Raw genomic sequence first — 24,505 nt, 5'->3', positions numbered from 1 at the left:
AAATAACCAAAACTTTAACGACGTTGATTAATAATATACTTACAACAGATATTTATAATAAGAAATTACAAAAAGGAGTTATGAAAACCGACATATCCGATCATTTCCATAAATATTTCATTGATATAGGAGCTAAATTGGCAAATAAGATTCCTATTAGGCAAATAAGGTTTCTAGTGGCTGGATAGTTGGTTAGAGCGTCAAACAAAAAGTTAAAACCCGGACTGTTGTACGATACGGCTTCAAATCCTGCCACCGCCAACTTAGCGCTTGAGTAGTAATTTCTGTACGCAAAAATGTTGGTCAATAACGGACAAATACTTTGGATTAGTCTTAATGACTATTTGTGGCTGTTCCTTTGCTAAGCCAACAATATCTTTAAATAAAAATATTGTATAGAAAAATATAGCATGAAAATTCAAATAAATAAATAAAAAATAACAATAATATTACGGTAAAAGCTTTTTGTGATTTCCTAGGGCCTATTAATAATTCGCTTTTTATAGATAATTTATACTCTGACTTATTTTTTAATGAGTTTGAGAGAGAGCTTACAAATCTCTCAAAAGAAACCAAGCTACGGGTGCGGACGAAATAAATGGCAACATAGTCATAGATTGCTTTGCAAATTTAAAATGTATTTTTTAAAAAGTCTTTAGGGCATTTATACAGCAAGGTGTATTTTCCGACCTATTAAAAACGGAAAAAAATAAAACATTCGTAATTATCGCCCTATCTCAGTTCTTTCTACCTTCTCGAAAATTTTAGAAAGAACTACATACAATAGAGCTTACATTAAAATTTGTTACATTAAAACCATGTGTTAAGACAAATTTTGGTTCATATTTTAAATGAACTTTTAAAAATAAGTTTATAGTTGATTTTTTTTTTTTTTTTTAAATAGGTATTCTAGATAATAAAGCAGCTTGTGACAATAAAGCAAGTGTGCCCTAATCTAAATAAACTTCTAAATAAAAATCAAGTTCAAAAAAAATTGTTCAAGAGAACGAGCCATTACACAGTTCATTCGTGAAATCTTTAATTCATTTGGTAGATCACAATATACACTAGGTATTTTTATTGACTTATCAAAAGCATTCGACACGGTCAATCTCAAAATTCTACTTAAGAAACTCAAATTTTACGGAATTAATGGCAATTAATAAATGGGTTCTATTCTAGGCCCACTTTTGTTTTTAGTCTATATAAATGATTTAAAAAAAGCTTCTAACCTTATGAGTATCATGTTTGCGGATGATTCTAATTTATTTCTGTCAAACAATGACATTTATGAGCTTTTTTCAAATATGAATAAAGAACTCAATCATATCTCCAACTGGTTTAAGTGCAACAAGTTATCTTTAAACATTGATAAAACAAAATGGATCCTTTTCCACTCCCTCGCAAAAAAGCGAGGGAGTGGAAAAGATACATTTGTTTTAGGTAAGTTATTACCAAATAATTTACCTAAATTTTTTATTGATAAAATTTTTAGGCATTTACATAAATGAAAATATTACATGGAAGTATCATACCGACTTTATTTCTACTAAACTGGTCAAAAGTATTGGAATTCTTTATACGGTTAGATACTATCTAAGTAGACAAAATTTAATTCAACTCTACTACTCATTTATTCATAGCTATATAAGTTATGCAAATATTGTTTGGGAAAGTACCTCTAAAAGTTAGTTACAAAATCTCTACCATCGTCAGAAACACGCAATGCGTTTAATATGTTTAAATCGTTTTTCTCATTCAAATATTTTATTTAAAAACGTTTAAGCACTTAACATTTACGAACTCAATGTCTATAATTTTTTAAGTTTTTTTTAAAGATCTTTTTACCCTTAAAGCTATAAACAAATATACTTTACGAAATAATAATTTATTTATTGAACCCTTTTGTTCAAAGTTTAATCAATTTTGCATTAACTATTGAGCACCGTATTTATGGAACAAAATTGTTGTTCATAATTTGATTTGTCAATTTCGTTCTCCATTTTTAAAACTAAATTAACTTCTTAATTTAGTTTTAAAAACGGAATACGAAATTGACAAATCAAAATTAGGATCAACAATTTTGTCCCATAAATACGGTACTTGATAGTTAATGCAAAATTGATAGACTTTATATAGTTCTTGCGACAAAATCTTTTGGATCTTCTTTCAAATACCAAGTTTATAAACATGTAACATGTAATATATAATTTTTTCAGGGGCGGATCCAGCATTTTATTGTGTTTGAGATAACTTCCTAATATGGAGCAAATACCAAACATTTATATGTTTTTACATATGTCAAATAATGATACCTTGCAAAAAGTTGCGATGATTGGAGCCTGGGAACAAAAAACCCTAAAGTTTTGGCCACAAATGCCCCAAACGTGAGAGCAACAACTTGATAAAATATTTTTTTTTACTATTTTTCAACTAAAGTTATATTCATCGATAAATTTTAAATTTCATTCAATAATCTTTAAACATTCAAAGGTTATGACCATATAAAATTTGTAACTCCCACAAATTAAGGAGAAATTAAATTTTAAATGGTCATAATTTTTAAACGCTGAGAGAAATTGAAAATTTATTGACGAATGTAACTTAAGTTGAGAATAGTAAAAAAATATTTTATTAAGTTGCTGCTCTCACATTTGGAGCAGTTGTGGCCAAAATTTTAGGGTTTTTTTGTTCTCAGGTTCCAATCATCGCAATTTTTTGCAAAGCATCCTTATTTGACGTAAGTATAAACATATAAACGTTTAGAGTTTATTCCATGTCTGAAAGTTAATTATCTCAAATAAAAAAAATGCTGAATCTGCCACTGATGTCTCACTAAGAAATAAATGTTTAAAGATCATACAGGGTGATCTTGCTAAACATTCACTTAAAAACATAAAAAAGATCTGATAAAACTCATTATTTGATGAATTTTATTATATATATATATATAGATGAACTATTTATAATATTTTATTAATATATATAGATGAATTTTATTATAATAAAATTCATCAAATAATGAATTTTATCTAGCGTGAAGACTTGTACGCATATCATTTCTAGTTATATCTTCCTCATTAAACAATTGGGTCGGACAAATATTTTCTGTTATTTTTTCACATGTAGGCATATTAGTAAGCCTTTTATTTATAAATACAGAATTGAAATTTAATTGATTAGCAATAACTTAACTGTCAGATATTTTGTTGTTTTTCAATTAAAATTACTTGTATGGTCTTTAGATTATAGTTTACTATTAATATTACCATAAATTTGGTTTGGATTATTTTTCGAGTTGCAACTTTTTTTCATTTTTTTTAATTGTAATAATTACAAGTTTTCTTGACTTATTTTTATTATTTTATTTTTTATTCTTCTTTCAGATCTAAATTTTTGAAATGAAAAGCTTTGTATTGACACTAAAGGTTACGCTTGAGTCGAATTTCGTGTTTCAATTCTATATTCATCCATAGATATCTTTCTGGTTTTAGTTGTTTCTTGATTAAACAAGGGCATGAAATTATTGCATCCATTTTCATAAATTTTGATAAATCTTTCACAACTCTGATCAACATCAAGCTCAGTAAACTTTTGACTTCAGATAAATCTGTTAAGATTTTTTGGACATTCACCATAATTTTCTTTCATGAATACTCGTTTTGTAGTGATATTTTCATTTTCCTAATTATTATGTGCTTGATAATTAAAATTAAATCTTAAAACATGATGACCTATTTTTTTTTTTTCAAAGGGATCCATATGTACCAAGCTAGATATAAAAAATGAAGTAACTGTAAACACTAAATCTAATATATTTTTTATTTTTGTTTCATTTAGTTGGAATGTTGATTTTTTATGTTGCGTAAGATAGCATTCTTTAATACATTTCAGAAGTTGTCTCTCTTTTTGTTCAATGTACTTTGATAACTAGAATTCCATATACTACTCAATGATGGAAAATTGAAATCATCACATCATCAAAACTTCAGAATATATTTTAGTTCTTGAGAAATGTTTGTAACTTTCCTTAATGGAATCGATTATGTTTTGACAATTTGCCAAACCATCACGTCCTGGTCTATAAATGCAACCACATAATATGAATTGATAGTTTATTTAAATTTACACCAAATCTGCTCAACATTTTTATTTTTATAGGCTTGTTACTAGATTAAACCAAATACAATCACATTGTTTTCTCTTTTAGTTCTCTCAGCTGTTTTATTTGCTACAGTATTAATAATATCTATTTTTACTGGATTCTTTTTATTCTTCTTGCGACTTCTGCCTGCGACGACATTCCATGATTTAACATTTATTATGCTTAGATTTTCATTACAAAATTATTTTTTAATGAAAATTTTTATCTCGTACGTTAAGACAGTTTACAATAACATAAACTTGAAAATAAAAATAAACAGTTTTTAATCTGAAAGTACTCTAATATATAGAGGCGTTAGGCAAGGTTGTTCCTTTTTTTATGATTTTTACGTCATTCGTGCATTTATACGTCATTCAAACTAATATTTTATATCAGACATTACAAAAAAATTTAAGAAATACTCTAAGTCGAGAAAGTGTTTTACTTAACGTTGATTTGCGTAACGTTGATTTGATTGTTACTATACACAAATTAATCATTAACGTTTATGCATCAATATCCATTAATTATGTTTGTTTTACTTGTGGTTTAATATTTCTTGAGTCACAGAAAATTTTATTTAACTTACAATTTTGCACTCAAAATATTGAATTGTATACATTCGATTAAAGTTGATCGATATAAATTGAATTGCAGTTTGGTAGATTAAAGTTGATTCATATACGTTGAATCAGTGTTAGGCTATAAACATTGGATCAACATTGAGTTTAGATTGTAAAAACTAATCACCTTTTGTGATCACTTTATATACGTTGGACCAATGTAACTGTGCGAGTTGTATTTTATTGCGTCGTTATTATTCTTTTCATTGATTTATTGCCAAACACATAACATTGAATCAACGTTGGATTTGCATAAGAAAAAACAGCCAACGTTCGTGATGGTTTTACATACGTAAGCCCAATGCACGTGTGCTAGCTGGGCTAGCTTTAGTAGGACCAAAAAAAAAAGAAAAAATGCCCAATAAAAATTTGAACTTACTAAAATGGAAGTTAAACTAAATGATTTTTTTAGGGGGAGTAAGATCTGTAAATTTGATAAAGATGTCTCGAAGTGAGATAAAAGTAGATTGAATAGGAATTATAAATCTAACTAATTAAAATAAAAGCATTTCAAAAATGCTGGGTTTCTATATTGTGTAATTAAGAACTAATCGGACCATGGTAAGGTGCCATGCTCTTTAATTTAAACAGTTAATTGTGTCAGTAACCCTAGCCAAAAAGTCCTATAGAACCTATAGGGTTTAAAAAAAAAAAAAAAAGACAAAATTTTGATAATTATAAAATCTTTTTAACTTATATGTTTTAATGGGGTTCAAATCTGAAGTTTTTTTGTTCCGGAAGCGGAAGTGTGAAAAAGTGTGCTTATATTGTTATATTATTCACTTTAAACATTATAAACTAATTATATCTAGAGAATTACCCATAATATTTTTAAATATATTTTAATTATTTACAGCGCTTGCGCACGAGTTAGAGAGTTTGGAAATTCATTATTAGAAACTTTTATTTTAGAAATACAGTTTAAAAGGATGGAGAGTTTTTTTGAGAATAAAACTTTTTACAAAAAAATTTACTTTAAAAAAGTTTGAAAACATGGTAAAATTTTATTGCCAAAATAAAACACTCTTTTACGTTGTTTTCGGTTTTTTAAATTTTCGTTTTTATTGATTTTTTTTTTGGTTGATTTATTATACTCAACGATTTCTTACTATTTTTCTCTTAACGATTTCTTGTGAAAAATTTTATTTAATAATTATGTGTATTTTTGATGACTTTATTGTAATTATGAAAGTTTATACTTGTATCTATTATAACGAGACCCCGCTAAGGGCAAATAAGTGGGCGACGAAAATAAATCACTGAAGTTGCACATTTCTAAGAAAATGACGTCAAAACAAGAAGTAAGCAGAAAAAGAATTTACTAATTTTATTTATCCCATCAATTATACGGAAAAAAGTCGACCTAGCCCACTTTCAAACAAAATCGACAATATCTCTGATATAGACAAACTGTCTCCGATAGCGTGCTGAAAATGGCTGTGCTAGCGTGCTGAAAATGCTAGCGTGCGAAAATGCTAGCGTGCTGAAAATGGCTGTGATTATAAACGAGTTAAAGGCACTCGTTATTACTTAATGCAATTCTCTAAGTAAAGAATTTAGTTGACTGAAAGGCCACTGGAGACAATGTTATGGTTTTGACACCCTTTTATTAGAAATGTACAACCAGGACAAACATTTTGTAATTAAATTGTTCGTTTTTCTATATTTCACATGGACAGGAGTTTGTTTAACGTTGCTATCAAATATTTTCCAAAATCGCTTTGTTTTTATAAACCACAAAAACTGATTTTTTTAATAACTTGCCGAGGGCCATGATTCTTAACCATGATATAAGAATCATGACAAAGTTTAACTTTGAAAACTATAACTTTAACTTTAACAAAATCTCATTAAATGCAACGTAGCAACATCTATTTAGTTTAGATGTAAAACAATTACTATCTTATGTTCAAAGTTTATGTTAATCCTAATTACTGAATGTTAATCCTTTTCACTGATGCATTATTTTTATCTTCTATAGTTTTTTTTAAATTGTATTGGCTATAGTTTTATTCTATTATAATGACGCAATTTGTAGATGCAATATGCAGATTGATTTTAGAATGGTTTAAAAAAAAACCTAATGAAGCTCAATTTAAAATAAACAAAGACCGAAAATAGTTTCACATCTCAAAAATATCTAAGAATGTTCAAAGAATCTTATCTTTTAATTTAGTTTTCAAAAACGGAAATTGAAACTGGCAAACCAAAATTAGGTAGGGGAATTTTATTTTATAGATAAAAGTCTTTATAATTTCAACAAAGTTCATTAAATTTTGTTTTACAAAATTGTGTAGATAATAAATTATATTCCTCAAAGTAGATTTTAAGATAAAAAGACCTTAAGAAGTGTTTTTACAACGAAACATAAAACATAATATATTATAATAAGTTTGTAAACATTTCCTGCTTTTATATCTTTAAATAAATGTTTGAAATGCGAAAAACAGTTTTAAAAATATATTACACGTATGGCATATTTATGAAGGAAGTAAAGGTGTTGCAACTTACTTTCAACGGTACTAACCCACAAAATATTTGCATAGTTTCCACTGAGTTCTCTACTTAACACCATCTTGAATTATCATTCAATACAGACCTCTCGTGGAAATCATATATACAATCCATTGTAAAGGATCTGGTAAAGTTGCTTTTCGTTATCGTGCTCGCCGTTTTCTTACTTCTTATTCTATTTCTACCTCTACAAATCTTTTATTTGTACTTTTATGAAGCACTGTTGTCATACTTATCCAGGTTCTTCTAATGATGTTCTTTCTTTTTGAGAAAAGGACCAAAAATGTATATTAAATGTATTTGAACCTGCTCTATCTTCCAAGCTTAAACCACTCTCCCATTGATGTAAGATTGCATCTTTTTCTTTTTTCTACAAATACTATGATGGTTGCTGCTCAAACGAACTATCATCTCTAGTTCCATCAACCAAAGTTCTTAACTCGTCATTCAGCAAAGCTGCATTCTTTTACTGTATCTATCCCTTTATGCTCTACAAACTTTTATTATTCTAACTTTTTTCGTTGCACGCTTTGAAACTCTCACAACTTTGCTTTGAAACTCTCACAACTTTGCTTTCAAACTCTCACAACTTTGCTTTGAAACTCTCACAACTTTGCATTGAAACTCTCACAACTTTGCTTTCAAACTCTCACAACTTTGCTGTTAGAAATCTCACTCTTTATTGAGCACATTAATGCTCTCATTTTATGTTTTTCTGATTGATACAACCTACAACTTTTCAAGTCTTCGGTCAACTTATTCCCAGTCAACAGTCAACTCATTCTGGAAGCAACCTTGAAGACTTGTTGGGAATGAAATAGTTTTTTTTAAAAAAAATTCATTTAGCAATGAACAAATAACTAATATGGTTGAGTTAATTTTTTTTAGTTAAGTATTATTTGACCTTATGTAGAATTCTAACATTTTGGCCAACTTAGTGAAAATATAACCAATTTGATACTTCCATGTATTATTTTTGTCGAGGTAAATGAAATTGAAACCAAAATTAGGTAAGGGAATTTTATTTTATAGATAAAAGTCTTTATAATTTACACAAAGTTCATTAAATTTTGTTTTACAAAATTGTGTAGTTAATAAATTATAATTATCATAAGAAAGTAGGAGATAAAAATCTCAGTAACTAATATAGCCAGCTGAACGTTTGTAGGAATTTTTTTAATATGTAAATGATGGAAAAAATTTTTTTTACATGGTAATAAACCATTTATGATATTTTAATAAATGCGAAAACTTCCACAAAGTAAGTATATTTTAATATTTGAACGAGCAGGATGTTGAATAAACAAATTTGATTGATTACCAAATTTGGAATGAAGCGAACTAAATGCACTTAAATTCGCTTGACAATTATCAGTAGCAACTCTTCGAATTTTAAAACCAGCTAGAGAAAGAGAACTAATAGAATCTTCATTAACGAATAATAAAATAATAATAGAATCTTCAATAATGAATTTGCTTCGAAAGCAATTTACAACTTATGGTAACTTCAAGTACAACATTTTTGATAAAAGAAATAGATTTCTTTAAACTTGCCATCATAAATTAAACAACTCCTATGTACAGCGTGCCCACACTATCTGCACCCACAACAATATTGTGTCTAGAGAAGTCTCGAATTACCGTCTTTATCACCTAAAATCGGCTGAATAAGCGCAAATTTCATAAGTGCGAACGGGTATAAGTGCGAAGCAGTTACAAAAACTGGTATAAGTGTGAACTAGTATAAGTGCGAATTGGTATAAGAACGCCAAATAAAATTGCGAATATTGGCATAAGTGCGAGTTGGCATAAGTGTAAACTGGCATAAGTGCGAAGCAGTTACAAAAACTGGCATAAGCGCAAAGCAGTTGCAAAAACTGACACAAGTACGAAGTAGCATAAGTGCGAATTGGCATATGTGCGCTGAACAAATTTGCAAACATTGGCATAAGCGCAAATGGGTATAAGTGCGAACTGGCATAAGTGCAAAGCAGACACAAAAACTGGCATATGTGCAAACTGACATAAGTGTGAATTGGCATATGTGCGCCAAATAAATTTGCAAACATTGCCATAAGTGCGAACTGGCATAAGTGCAAATAGCAAAAGTGCACCAAATAAAATTGAAAATAATAACATAAGCGCAAATTGGTATAATTCACTTATGCCAATTCGCACTTATGCTAACTTTTATAACTGCTTTGCACTTATGCTAATTTGTACTTAAACCAATGTTTGCAAATTCCTTGGCCAGTTCGCACTTATGCTATTCGCACTTATGCCAGTTAGACATTATGAAATTCGCGCTTATTCAGTCGTCCCCCTAAAATAGCATATATGCATCATAAAAGAACGGGTTTTTTTGCGAAATTGAAAATCTTTGCACACAAAAAGTGGTTATGATTTGTTTTCAGACCATTGTCAATTATGAGGCGTATCTTAGTACATATTAAGATGGATATGGGTGTGATGGTTTAAACCATCACACCCATATCCATCCTAATATGTACTAAGATACGCCTATTATCATAAATGTTTCATTATTTTTAAATATTTGTATCTTTGTTTAACAGAAAGGGAATCTAGTATTAAAATTACAATTACATTTTACTACTTTACAACATATAGTAGTGGTGAAAAAATTGACATAGTGGCGGGAGGCTGAATAAGCGAAATTGTCATTGACAATGGTTAGACGCAATGAGAAGGATTAATAATGATTTAGAAAGTTGATAATGGTTAGACACAATGAGAACGATTGATAATGATTTAATAATAATATTATAATAAATCAAATGATGTTGAAATAGATCGCCAGGCAATATCAATGACAGCCAATACAATAGTTGTCTATAAATTTAAATACAACCTGTTTTTCTTGTTCAATATTATCTGCAAGTCAATCAGTTTAAGTCTGGATTTAAACTCTTTGACTGATCGAGACTCCACAACTAATTCCGGTAAATTATTCCATCCAGAGACGACCCTGTTTGTAAAAAAGTGTTGTCTACTTAAACAATTTTTACTAAACTCTGATTTAATACGATGTTTATAACCTCTAATATAAGATGCTGGTTAACATTTAACACGATGTTTATAAGCTCTAATATGGATTTAGAAAGTTGATAATGATTTAGACGCGACGAGAAAGTAAACCAGAGCCGTCTATAAAAAAAAAATGCAGGTCTCGCCACCTGTGGTTTGGTCATTCCATACCAACACAGGCTGCTATATACTTTCCATTCAGTAAAGTTTCACATACAACATGGTATGCTAGTATTTTGTATAAATAATTTTAAAACCATATTTTTGCACCTATTTACAAATCACACCACTCGCGAAATCTATTTGCAAGTCACACCACTTGCAGTACATTGTGTAAATATATGAAAATATTATGCATATATATATATATATATATATATATATATATATATATATATATATATATATATATATATATATATATATATATATTGCATATCCTACCACTTAAGGTAGAAAATTAGCTTGATTTGATTGGTTGATTTCTTGGCAGTTGCATTTGTTTTATTTAGTACATGTGTCATACTTATAATCGGGTATCACGTGGTATCACGGCTTTATCTTATAGATTAATGCCTGACCTTCAAAGGATATATATTTTCAATAACAGCTTCTCCTGTTGAAATATTTTTTTGACGTTTTAGTCTAGTTTGCCATAAACACTTGCCCTTCTACACTAAATAAACGTTCGCAGGCTGCACTTGCTGGCAATGCAGTGTTCAGTTCAAAAAAGATATGAAAATTATCAAGTGGTGGATTGGTGCTACTAATGTATGTGAAATAATGTTAATACCATCAACACTGCTCTGCCACAGCAAAAGAAAATAAATCCACTTTTGGCCTACAATAAGATTAATTATCTGTTAAAATGTAGAAAGCAAACAATAAAAGCAAAGCACATCTGTTATAAACAACTTTTGCAATTGGGTTCTGAAAATTTACTAAATTAGATTAAAGAATTAAATTTTTTTTTTTTTTTAAACTTTTCTGGGTTCATTGTAATTTCAATGAAACCTTCTGGGTTCATTTTAATTGCAATAAACCTAGAAGGGTTTTAAAATAAATTAGTTTTAAGCCTTTAACGAAAGAAACACTTTCTCTTTCTAAGTTATCGTAGCACAGCAATTGTTGTTTCAAAGTTATATAAATATATTACTACTCTAGAAACCAAATTTTATTCAGTAAAGGGTAAATTTTATATACTAAATGAAGAAAAAAACCACATCACTTTAAATCTTACAAAATAATAACTAAAGACTGTGTTTGTTTGAAAAATCCCCGTTCTCTGTTAGAGATATTTATGAAAAGGTTTATCGACCTCTAAAATGTAACATACACGACCGTGTAATATAGTAGGGTATATACGGGTCACCATAAAAAAGTAAATAATTTCACAATATCGCATGCTAGTAATTTAAGTAAAATGTATTTGAAAACAAACGAGTTGACTATAAAGTATAAATGATCACAGTTTAAGTAAGCAGTTACTAATAAAGTTGTTTCCATTTTTTAATTTATAAACTTTTGTTATACTTATCATGAGCAAACAACTCAGTATTTTCTCCAAATAGTTAAGTATGAAAACTGGCTTGCTGTATACAATAAAAATTTATAATTTAAGTCATGTATTTTGAAAGCAACTTAAATCTAAAAAAATGATTTAAAAAAATTCAAATTACTTAAATTTAATTAAACTAAAAAAAAGTAATGTGCAACTAGATAATATAAACTTTGAGAAATACTTTCTTTTAAATAAAAGATTGCCTGTCCTAGCCAAAACCCTTGTTTATGTATTTACACTGCACTGCGCTTTTCCTTAAATAGTCAGTCGACAAATGTGCACTTTGCTGCGCTAGATAACTTAATTAAATTTAAAAATAAAATATAAAAAAAATCTTATTTTTTATTAATTTTCATTAAATTGGAAGGTTTTTCTTTTTTTGTTTATTAAACGTACAAATAAATAAAATCAAATATACTCAAACGTAAAAAAACGTGCAAATGGCGCTTCGTTAAAAAATAGTGCGACATACATTTAAAAGAAACATTTAGGTACAAAAGTGCTTGATCCTAAATCCTTTAAATTAAAATAATGTGGTAGATATCTATAAATATATTTACAGTTTAATATTTCACAAAATTCTTAAAATTTTAGGGCCTAATATTAACAAAATTAGCAAGAGTAAACGTACCCTAAATCCTGTGAATAAATATATCCCTAAAAAAAGTCGCTTCGAGTTACCCCCTAATATAATATCAAGATTCAATACAGTAGAGAAAGCAATACTTATTTTAAATACCAAATAAACTCAAGTTTTTCTTTTTGAGTCTTTTTTTTTTTTTATCATAAATTTGAATGTTAATTCAAATTTATGATAAAAAGACCTCTATGCACAGTGGGCCAGAATATAACAAAAACTAGCAAAAATAGAAAACGTCTAAATATAATCATATTATACATCAAATCATATGTTTTTAGGGTCAAGGAATCCATTTCTGACATCAAAGTTAGGTTTTGACCACTCTGAACAACGGGCTGTTTAGTGGGACAATTTTGATTTTTTGGTTTTGCAGATTTAACACTTTCAGACGTTGTAAAAACTCCAAACTCAAGTATGTTTACGGTTATGTCAAAAAATAATCTTTCGCAAAAAATTCCGGTGATTGGAGCCTGGGGAAAAAATACCTTAAAAAGTTGTTCCCTTCACCCTAAAAGTGAGGGCAATGAGTTAAGATTTAATTTTTGGTACAATTTTATACTAAATTTAACTAAATTAGCAGGTTTTCACGGAATAATCATTCATAACTTTCAAAATCTATAATATTATTCCATGAAATTTAAAACATGCCAATTTAGTCAAATTTGGTATAATATAATTAACAAATTCATTCATTAACTTATTGCCCTCACTGTTGGAGTAAGGGGAATTACATTTTGGGTTATTTTTGTTCACAGGCTCCAATCACCGTAATTTTTTGGAAAGTATTATCATTTGACATCAGCATACTATAGATCATGAAATTCTTTATAACAAACTAGAACATTATAGAATCACTGGAAATACTTTATTATTACTAAAGAACTATTTAACTAATCGTAAACAGTTTATTCAAATAGACTCATCATTATCATCAAATTTATTAAATATAACTTGTGGAGTGCCACAAGGCTCAATACTAGGCCCATTGCTGTTCCTGATATACATCAATGATCTCTACAAAGCCTCAAACTTAATGACAATTATGTTTGCGGATGACACTAATCTTTTTTTAACCAGCAATGATCTAACAACATTATTTAGAAATATGAACACTGAGCTTATTAAAATCTCTGACTGGTTCAAATCAAACAAATTATCAATTAATATAGAAAAAACTAAATGGATGCTTTTTTACCCAAATTCAAAAAAAAAATTAATTCCAAGTATTACGCCACTTATTTTTATTGACAATATTGAAATAAAGCGAACAAAAATTACAAAATTTTTAGGCATTTATATTGATGAAAATCTTAAATGGAAACACCACGTTAACAACCTAAATAACAAAATTGCTAGAACTATAGGAATATTATATAAATCAAGAAGTTTCTTAAATAAACATACTTTAACTCAATTATATTATTCCTTTATTCACTGCCATATCAACTACGCTAACATTGTTTGGGGTAGTGTGAACAAAAGTATACTAGAACCTCTTCATCGTCAACAGAAACACATTGCACGTCTTATAAACTTTAAAGACCGTTTTACTCATGCCAGGCCTCTCTTACTTGAAATGAATATTTTAAATATATATCAGCTAAACGTTTATAATATTTTATGTTTTATGTATAAATGTAAAACCAACGATTCCCCATCTTCCTTTCATAACCTATACTCAATAAAAGAAAAAAACAAGTACAATCTACGAAATGATAATTCTATTCGACTACAATTTTCGCATACAAATTTTGGTAAATCTTGTGTTTCTTTCCGAGGAGCCTTTCTTTGGAATAAAATAGTTTTGAAACATTTTGACTTTTCTCATGAATGGACTTATACCTCTTATAAAAGGAAACTTAAGAAAATCATTTTGTCTATTGATAATATACTTTCATACTTTTAATAGGAAATTTATTTGAAAATTTCTATTTTTTATTTAAATTATGTTTTTCTTCTAATATTGTTAAACACAGTTTTTTTTTTTTTTTATTATTTATTTTAAAATATGTAACACGTAAATTTGTAACGAGTTTGCAGCGGTTCTCGACGACAAGACCTTAAGGTCTTCTACGAGTCTCCGCATTCTTTTTTTTTTTATTATTTATAGTAAAAATCCTCACTTGTAATTGTTTATATTATTATATCTTAACTTGTAATTTTATAAATATTGAAGAAATGTAAAAAAAAGAAAAAAAAAAAAAAAAAAAAAAAAAAAAAAAAAAGCATAAATATACTTAAATTTGGAAATTGCAATACGTCTGAAAGTGTTAAATCTGTAACAACAAAAAAATCCATTTTGTACTATTGGAACTATATTGTTTTAAGGGTCAAATTATATTTAATTAGCATCCCATATAAAAAAGTAAAAATGTTTTGAATTGTAAAATCATATAAGCAAAACAAGTTCATACGAATTACAAGTTTTCAACAAGTAGAAGTTTTACTTCTTCGGGAAAAAGCAATTCCACTTTCTTTCTGCTACGCAGCAAGCTGATCACTGGATCTACACAGAAATCTTCTCATTCAACCCAGGTTTAATTTTTTTCTGAAAACTCTAAGTGTAAAAAATTCTCTGAAGTTTTTATATCTTTGTCTTTGCTTTCCTGTGCTTCTTCAGAAAGCGTGTCTATAGTAAGCTTTTGTTGCGAACTAACTGGTGAGAGTGTATTAACATTTTGTATAAACCTTGCGGCAAATAATACCAGGGTCATAGATGAACAAAACGTTGGGCTGTCTCTTTGCAATAGATTTCTAGAGCCTCAGAATTTACCTCCTCCATATATGAGACAGTACATAGTATAATGTACAAACGCTTGGTTAGTTTCTCGTCGATACCCAATACTTCAGCAAAAACAGAATAATCCTGAGAAAATTTTTATTTATAAATATTTTATATATCTTATATCGTTTCGCTTAAATTATAAAAATTATAAAGCAAAGTTAGTTTTTTTTAAAAAAAACATATCCTGAAAGTGCGTTGCTTTTCTTATAAATAGTATCTAGATTATTCATTTTACTTGGAGTTGTCCCACAAATAGAACAACAAAGAGTTGAGTCAGTTACATCACTGCTACTTTTGCCATCCAACATGGTCATTTCTAGCTAATGTTTAATAAAAATATTTTCAACAAGAGTGAGCTGAAGCTCCTTTGATAAGAATTAGCTCCTGAACAAGAACATCTTTGTTTTCTTTAACATACCAAAAACGTATTGGTCTGTAGCCGTATTCTCATCTCTCCGTTAAACTTAAGTTAGTCAAAAATTTCTTTTAAATTACATTAATATAAAATTTGTTTCAAATTATAATTTTTTAAACATAAATGTTTTATTTTGGTATAAGTTTTATTTTAACGAACTTATATAAATTTTTGTCATTTCTTTACTTAGAAATATTGTAATGAAATTTCAGACAAAAGCTCCTTAAGCTTAACGAAGAGATGAGAATACGGCCGCTGCAGTACAAAGTTGATAAAGGCTTCTCCTTAACCCATAAAATTTCAGATGTAGCAACTACAGTTAGTTAAAGTGGTACCAACCATATCAGAGATAAACTTTCCTCAACAGAAGAATCTTCACAAGTAAAATCTTCAGTTTTCTGTTTGTAAACAGATTGTCCTGTACTGTCATTAAAGCCAACTTTGTTGATGAGTAAAAGTTGTGAATTTGGAGAACAAGTATTGGCAATTTCTATTATCCTCTTTGTCGTATGGTTTAATATATCTTGAAGTCCTACCTCAGATGAGTAGTCCTCTACTTGTATTCCAGAGGCAGGGATGCAATACTCCTTGGCTTCTCGAACTGAATTATATAAGGTATACATCTTTCCTTGGCTCCATTGCACATTATTTGATAATCATTTTTGGATAATTTGCATTAAAATAACAGAGCAAGTGCTTCATTATTACTATAGCAACCACCCTGCTGTACTACTCCATCATCTTTACTACTGAGTATTTCCTGCAATACTTGTGCACCTTTAACCTTCCATCCATCTTGAGATGTATCATAGCAGCAGATAACAGACCATCTGTGGACTTTCGGCTGCATGGTTCTTTCGATTTTCTTTTCTTTTTCCAGTACGATCCACAAGAAAATTCCACTGTAGGTCTCCCTCGTCCTAAAAAATAATGAGGCATTAAAAAAAATAATCAAATTCTTTCTAGAAGTGCATAATATCTTCATGATTAGACACTCAGTTATAATTTCTTGGGTATATCACTTTTATACATATCGTACTAATCATGGCACTTGATGTCTGTATACAATTTTTTAATACTCTAGACTTTGAAAGAATTTGAATAATTATTATACAGTCTTGCTCAAAAAGAGTGGGTTGGCAGTCTTTGAAATCTAAAACATAAAAATATTTTTGAGGATGCATAATTTCTTAATTAGATTGACAAGGGGATCTGAATAGGATTAACAGGTGGACCTTAAGGTTGAATATTCTCTTCAGGTGTAACATCCTTATCTAACCAGTTCTGGTACTTAGCCTCAAACCGCGTCTTAGTTCTATTTTCCTCCTTTCGTTTCCTTCTAAGATCGTTCATAAAATCCATTTTAATCTCATCCGATATTTTCAAACCCTTCAAAATAATGTCAGCCTCGATATCTACTATACTGTTAATCTTTTTTTCTCACTTGGCCTCTTAAAGTTTATAATAAAAATCTCGCCACTTCATCATGTTGAAATTGTCATTTAATTTTTTCAATTTTAATTATTAAAAGTGGGCTTTGTAGTTGTTGTTTTTTTACTACAAACCGGTAGGTTATAGTCGTTGCAGCGTTGACCACAAACCGTTACAAGCGCGCTGTAACGGTTTGTGGTCAACGCTGCAACGACTTGTGGTCAATTAAAATTTATTGATCAACGCGTTGATAGCAGGTGTTTATTATTTATTTAATTACTAAAAACAATGACTTGAATAAAAAATTTTAAGCAAATTACTTATATACTTTTGTAAAGTAGATTTTTTTGTTAAATTTTCAAAATTTGATTAAGTCAACCTTTGACAACATACGGCGACCACCGGGGAGGGTGGGGTGGGGGTGGTGGGAAGTGGGGGCAGAAAATCTTTTTATAAAGTGTTAGTTAAAGTAATAAAGTATGCATTTAAATTAATTTCATCTTCATTTATTATAACGTGTGGTAAATCTATTACCGCAAAGTTTTATTTACATAAAAAATCATAAAAATTATGTCATAATAATGTAAAAAAACATGCTAAAAAATTAAAAATATCTGATATTTTAAATAATTATAAAATTATTGGTATATATGATGTACAAATATTTTCAAATTCCATATGGATAGAATATTTCTAAATGTTGCAGATGTATTGCCTGTATTTACGTTTTTCACACATATTTTAACAACCTTTTGACTTTGAAGCATTATAAAATAAACATTCATTGCCATTAACATATGCATGTTAATTGCAAATGGTTAAAAAAGTTAATATACGACCTTTCGTTTTGATCTTTTTGCTAAACTCTGGCCCACTGTCGGCCGGGTGAATAAAAATGAGCAATTGCTTTTACTCAGTAATTGGTCAGCTTTACTTAAATAAAAACTTTAGCAATTTTGGATGAGTTTTTATTCACGTAAAGCTGAACAATTACTGAGTGAATTGCTTAAATTTATGTGAGTAAAAATTTCAGCAAAACTGCTAAAGTTTTTATTCGCGTAAAGCTGACCAATTATTGAGTAAAAGCAATTGCTCATTTTTATTCACCCAGCCTCATGAAATTTTTATGCTAGTTTTTAATTTTTCTATTTTTGTCTGGTATGTTAAATACATTTAGGTATGCTAATTACATATTATAAATGTAGCTATCTGGTATGTTAAATACATATTATAGATGTAGTTAAATAACATATGCAATACCTGTATAAATTTAAAGTAAAATATATGAAATTGTATTTTAATTAGATACATTAGATTTCTGATTTATTTTCAAAGTTTTTTTACTTTAATTTACTTATTTTAGTTTTATTTATTTTTTAAAAGTTGAAGAAAAAAAAAAAGAGTGTAAATGATTAATAAATGTTTAATGATATTATTGTAACAAAAAATGTTTTTTCTTAATTACACATTATTATTAGTATATTAATGATATATTAAAACATATTATAAATCTAGTTAAACAACTTGTGTAATATCTATATAAATTTAAAATATATGAAAATCTATTAGGATTATGAGTCAATGCTAATTAGCTTATGTATGTAAAATTTTTGTTTGGTGTAAGAGTTATAAATTTTTTTCGATTGATTTTTTTCTTTAGATGTTCCCATCGAAGCTATTCTTCCCTATTAGAAGCAATCAATTAATAAATTTGTTAAACCAATTGAAACAATAAATCTGCCTTAATCTGTTCTTGCATATATAACGTCATTTTTGCTCTTTTCACAAGATTTACTACTCTTTTGGTAAAAAGGCAACAAAAATGAGGTTCTATGTACGCTTTTTGCTGCTTGTTTGTATTTTGGCATTAATCACTTGGATATTAATTTACAACATAAAACGTTAGAAACATTGTTTTATATTTTTATATTAAGTTTTCTTTATTTTTATTAATTTTGTGTTTTGAAGTTTGTTATTAATTTATTCATATTACAGCTCAATCAAACATCTTGCTTCAGACATCCTTTCATAAAAATAGTACGAGTGAAGCATTCATATATAAAAAAAGTACAACTGAAAATGAAACAACAAACAAGATTTACCGACTCGCTGTTGTTTGTTACATACCTTCGTCACAAAGCGAAGTACAAACCTTTTTAACTATGTTGTATGGCTCCTGGAGGTATATAAGTAATCAAAAAAATGAATTTAGTAAAACGCGTCATTTAGTAAACCATGTCAATCTTATAGCATTTACGCATGTCGATAATATAGTTACACTAAGAACCGTTTGTCAAAAATATAATGCACTATTAGATAAAAAAGATAATGACGAACGTTGCTGGTATATTAGACAAGATTATGAGATTGATATTGGGTATGATGCAATTAACTCCTTTATAATGTTTAATCGAACCGACATATACAAAATTTTAAAGCCGTATAAATACATTATGCGCACCGACTACGATGTGTTTCTAACCCCAGCATTGTACACATGGAAAGTTAAAAAAGATTTGGTGGTAGGAAGAGGGGGTTACAGTGTTTATTTTACTCGTAAAAGGCTAAAACAAATATCACTAAAGTTGAATATGACGCATAAGGGGGTTCATGATGTTGGATCAACATGGTTTGGGGAACCAAAGCTATTTATCAACTTAGCAAAAAAGGTTATAGAAAATACAGCTTTAATATACTTAAATGAATTTAATCCCAACTTGCTTGGATTACGAAATCTCAAACTAAAAAAACATAAAAATGGTGTTTGGCCCCTGTGGTGGAGACCAGTCTCTTTATTGTACGGTGCTGAAGTTTCACTCAATCATTGGGTTGACGATTTTTCCGTTTTGAACAAAGATCATTTAGATACATCTTCATGTTCTAATTCTAGCATATGGAACAGCCCACATGTTCATTGTTGGCATAATAATTGTGAGTTCTACAAGTTTAGTTTTTTTGAGAAATTAAATGCAATTCTTGGTACAAGTGAATATATTTCAACCTCTAACTTTCAACTTTTAGTTGAGAATCTTTGCGATAAAAATGTATCAAAAATGACAATCAGCGAATACTCAACTTTTATTGCATGGAATTCAGCTGGAAAATATCTAAACAAAATGGCTTATTTTAAAAAGATATAAATTTTTATAAATATGTTTTATATATAATCTCTTTCCCCGGTCTCTCTCTCATATTTTTAATATTTGAGTCTACCACAATAAATACCTTAAGAGTGAGATTTTGTTTAAGTTATTTTTTAAAATAACGTTGAATTACTTTATGATTTAAAACTATTTTAAAACTATTTTTATAAAGTAACGTAAATTTTTATAAGTGAGATCTTATTAAGGAGTTACGTAAGTAAATAAGCCAGTTTTAATAGTCCTATATCTCTATGATACCTAGGGTTTGGGAAAACCTGGCATTTTTAAACCCGACGAGTCCGAGTTGAGTCTAAGAATATTTATCGGGTCCGGGTTTGGGTCCAATACGTCTTTTTAACTTGCAATTTTAACTATAGCATGAAAGGATTTTTTGTTCTCACGCCGATTTTTTAAAATGGATTTCGTATACGTTAAGGTTAATAAATAACTTTTAGCCAGTTAAGCGTCTAACGTAAATATATTATTCTATACTTTTATTATAATCTACCAAACTATCAAATAAACTTGACATTACCTTTTTGAAAATATCGCATTTTATAAAATGCATGTAAATATACTAGCAAAAATAAACTTAACTCAATTAAAATACTTGCAAGTGTTTAATACAAAACAGAGCAGTTATCTTTACTTAAAAAATAAAACTTTAAAAAAACTAATGCACTCAATGAATTGTCCGATAATCTAGAACGAACTCTTCTTGGATGCTACAGAAAATGTTCGTTCGGAATTTGTTGATGTTGGTTTTATCGTCATTAACGCTTGATACAATTTTTCTAAATATACAGTTCTTTTTTTAGTTTTTGAAAATAAGAAAAATTATTTTTTAATATCAGCTAATTTATCTCCGCAACTTGGCAAAATTGGACATTTTGCACTTTCTAATATCTTATGTAGTTCTTCCTCCAGTGTTAATGGTAATGTGTTTCCTGTAGTATTTACGTTGTTTTCAGCTGAATACCCCTGTTCATGTGTGTTTTGCTGTTCTTCATTCTCACCAAATAACCTCTTCAGTAAATCTGTTGTAAATAATTGTATTTTCTTTGAAGGTGTAGTACCATTTACAAGAGAATCTAGTAGCTCTTCTATTTCTTGGTTTTTACGGCTATTTATTCGAGTTTTCATCGTCATTAATCTACTCTCTACTTAAATTACCATTGGATTCTTTTAATTTTCTTAACATAAAATCAATTGCTAATCGGGCTGTTGCAAGATTAGCATCGTCTCTGCTAAGAGCTTCAACAGTTAATTTAATAGGCTTTAGAGTATATTCCAATTCATTTAATAATTCAATATTTATATCTTTTATTAAATGTACACTTCCAATATCTTGCAGAGCTTCTTTAATGATATAAAATAATTTTAAAAATCCAGATACCATTTTGATCATTGAGTTCCAACGAGTTTTTACGTCTAACACTAGCTGAAGTTCATTACCTAAAACTATTTTGATCTTTTCTTGCAGAATATTATTTCTTACAGAAGAACTTTTAAAAAATTTAACAATTATACGAACACTTTTTATATTTTCTTCTACATTGCTTAAATTTGTTAATTCAACTTGTCCGTACTCTTCAACGTCACCGTCGCGCTCGTCAGAATAATAAATTTCATCTTGATCATCATTAATATCATCTTGACCATAATCATTTCTATCTCCATCAATGTCATCTTCATCTTGCAAGACGGTAATACTTTTCTTTTTATATAGTACATCACAAACAGCTAAGTGTATAGTGTGATTCAAACACAAATTATAGAGACTAGGAGATTCTCGTCCAAATTATACCATTACACTTGCACCGTCGCCGGTTAAACCAGCAAGTGTTTTTTAAAATTAATATTATATGTGTTTAAATGTTGTTCTACTTTTTTAACTAACTGTACAGCTGTACATGAGTTAAAAATTCTTACTAAACCCAGATTATAAACTTCAGAGTCAATTCCATGCAAATTGATATTGAGATATTTCCGAATTTTCATACTCGTCCATTCATCAAGTGTAATGCTAAATCGTCGGCCTTCTTTAATTTTCTCTTGTGACAATTCTAATATTTCCAACTTCTTTTTTTCATAAAACTTATAAATTAAATTCATAACATCTCTTTCGGTTTTAGGAAGATTATAACTTGATTTTACTAAACTTTCACGAATAAAACTAGACTTTATAATCGCCCTTACTGATATACCATCAAGAGCGCCCATTTTAGAGACAATTTCTTCTAAAGGCTTTCTTGCGACGGAAACGAAAGTGTTGATAGTTTTAAATGGTTTGGTGCGCGAATTTTCTCTTATTTCTTCCCGTGTTGGTAAAGAAAATCCATGTTTAACTTTTAAATGTTTAATCATTGATGAAGTATTTCCAACTTTGTTTTATATTATCGTTGAACACTTATTGCATTTTCCACTTTTCAAATGGATACATTGAGTGAAATACTGCCACATTTTGGAGTGCTTTGGCATAATGGGGCTGTAAAAAATGTTCTATTAAAATTATGATATTTCGCTTTTTTCCAATGAAAAGTGCTTTTTTTAAGTTTTTTAAATACGCGCTAAAAGAATTAACTTATTAACTTCAATCTTTCTAATCAAAAGTTTTTATATTAGCGAATGCTTTTAAAACATTTTCTAATATAGAAACATATTATATTAGCAAATTAAAGCATTCGCTTATATATAAAAACATTCGATTAGAAAAAATTTAATTTACGAAGTTAATTCTTTTAGTGTGTATTCAAACATATATGGTGTGTATTTAGTGTGTATTCAAACATACATAAACTTGAATGTTCTCAAAACATCTAAAAAGCCGTGGCCAAGTTCAACTTCAAGTTAGATTCACAAACCCTAGTACTATGTTTTTCTAGAAAAGGTAGGGATCTAGCTCGACAACGCGCCGCTGCCTACGAAACAAGGCAAAACATTCAAACCATGAGACTCGCAGAGCCTTAAACCGGTTGTTGGATCCGGGCATTTACCCATAGGCCGAAAAACTCTATTGATACCTTATGTTTTATTTTTTAATCTAATATCCTTGATAAACTTAGGGAAAAAGTAATACAAGATTTCCTATAAAAATTGTATTGGACATTACATTTTTTTTTTCTCATCTTTAGTGTTCTTTGCTTTATTTAAAGACTTTTGTAAATGATCAAAAAATTCTTTCTCAAAACTTATTAAACGTGACAACGCCGGTTTTTCCACTGAGGTCTTCAACTGAGGTCTTTCCACTGAGGTCTTATTATTTAATTATAACAAAAAGAGTAACGATTTTTTTCAATGATAAATTTGTTATAAATGCTTTACATTACAATATAAACATTTATATATAACTGATTCTCTAAAATAATATATACATTTATATATGCTTGTTTAATTAATATCTCATTAATAAATAATAAATATTTTAGTAAATAACTCAGATTCAATACCTTATCTATCAATGAATATAACATGTGGTGTTTCACAAGGGTTCTTACTTGATACACTTATTTTTATGATACAAATAAATGATCTTCATAAATCACTAAACTTAACAACAATAAATTTTGTAGGTGATACAAACTTATTTTTATCTCATAAAAGTATTAATATGCTTTTTACTAATATGAAATATGAATCAAAAAACGTTTCTGTTTGGTTTAAGGGGGTTGCCCAAGAAACAAAACTTTTTTTTGCTAAAAAAAAAGTTTTGTATAGACTTTTATATATAAAAAAATTCTGCTAAAGAAATACTTAAACAACGAGTTTTTATTTTTATTTCAAAAAAAAACAAGATTTGTTTGCTTGGGCAATCACCTGAAACAAAATAGACTATCTCTAAATAAAGAAAAAACTAAATGGACAGTCTGTTAATTGGTAATATAATTTTAAAAGAGAAAAAATTTTAAAGTTTCTCGGAGTATCCCAATAGGCACACAACGTTTTATGCACGCTTTAATCTCATGTATTTTAGTGACCTCATCCAGGTGACTAATTTACGTGCTTGAAACGTAAAAGTTACTTTGTTAGAATAACGTGCCTTTTGCAACGCTTTTTGTTTGCTATAAAAACGTGTTACCGGAAACGACAAAATAATTTTTAATCCTTGTAATGCATTTTGGGTAAGAATAGAAATAAATTTTAAGAAAACTTAGAATGTAAATATTATATTGTCTTTGACCTATATATATATACAAATAATATA

At 28.5% G+C, this 24,505-nt stretch overlaps 1 protein-coding gene across 1 annotated transcript; it reads left to right on the top strand.

Annotated features, from left to right (window-relative positions):
* The first annotated feature begins 6,783 nt into the window (after window positions 1-6,783).
* LOC100200031 (uncharacterized) lies at window positions 6,784-20,309 on the top strand. The gene is made up of 3 exons (XM_065788355.1): window positions 6,784-6,983; window positions 18,819-19,059; window positions 19,154-20,309. Exons 2-3 carry the CDS (start codon window positions 18,981-18,983, stop codon window positions 20,296-20,298), a joined length of 1,224 nt encoding a protein of 407 aa, XP_065644427.1. The 5' UTR covers window positions 6,784-6,983; window positions 18,819-18,980; the 3' UTR covers window positions 20,299-20,309.
* Window positions 20,310-24,505: the final 4,196 nt, after the last annotated feature.

The sequence above is a fragment of the Hydra vulgaris genome, chromosome 01, assembly GCF_038396675.1.
Source record: "Hydra vulgaris chromosome 01, alternate assembly HydraT2T_AEP".
Lineage (NCBI taxonomy): Eukaryota > Metazoa > Cnidaria > Hydrozoa > Anthoathecata > Hydridae > Hydra > Hydra vulgaris.
The sequence above is the reverse complement of the archived record's forward strand: the minus strand, read 5'-3'. Positions and strand labels throughout refer to the sequence as shown.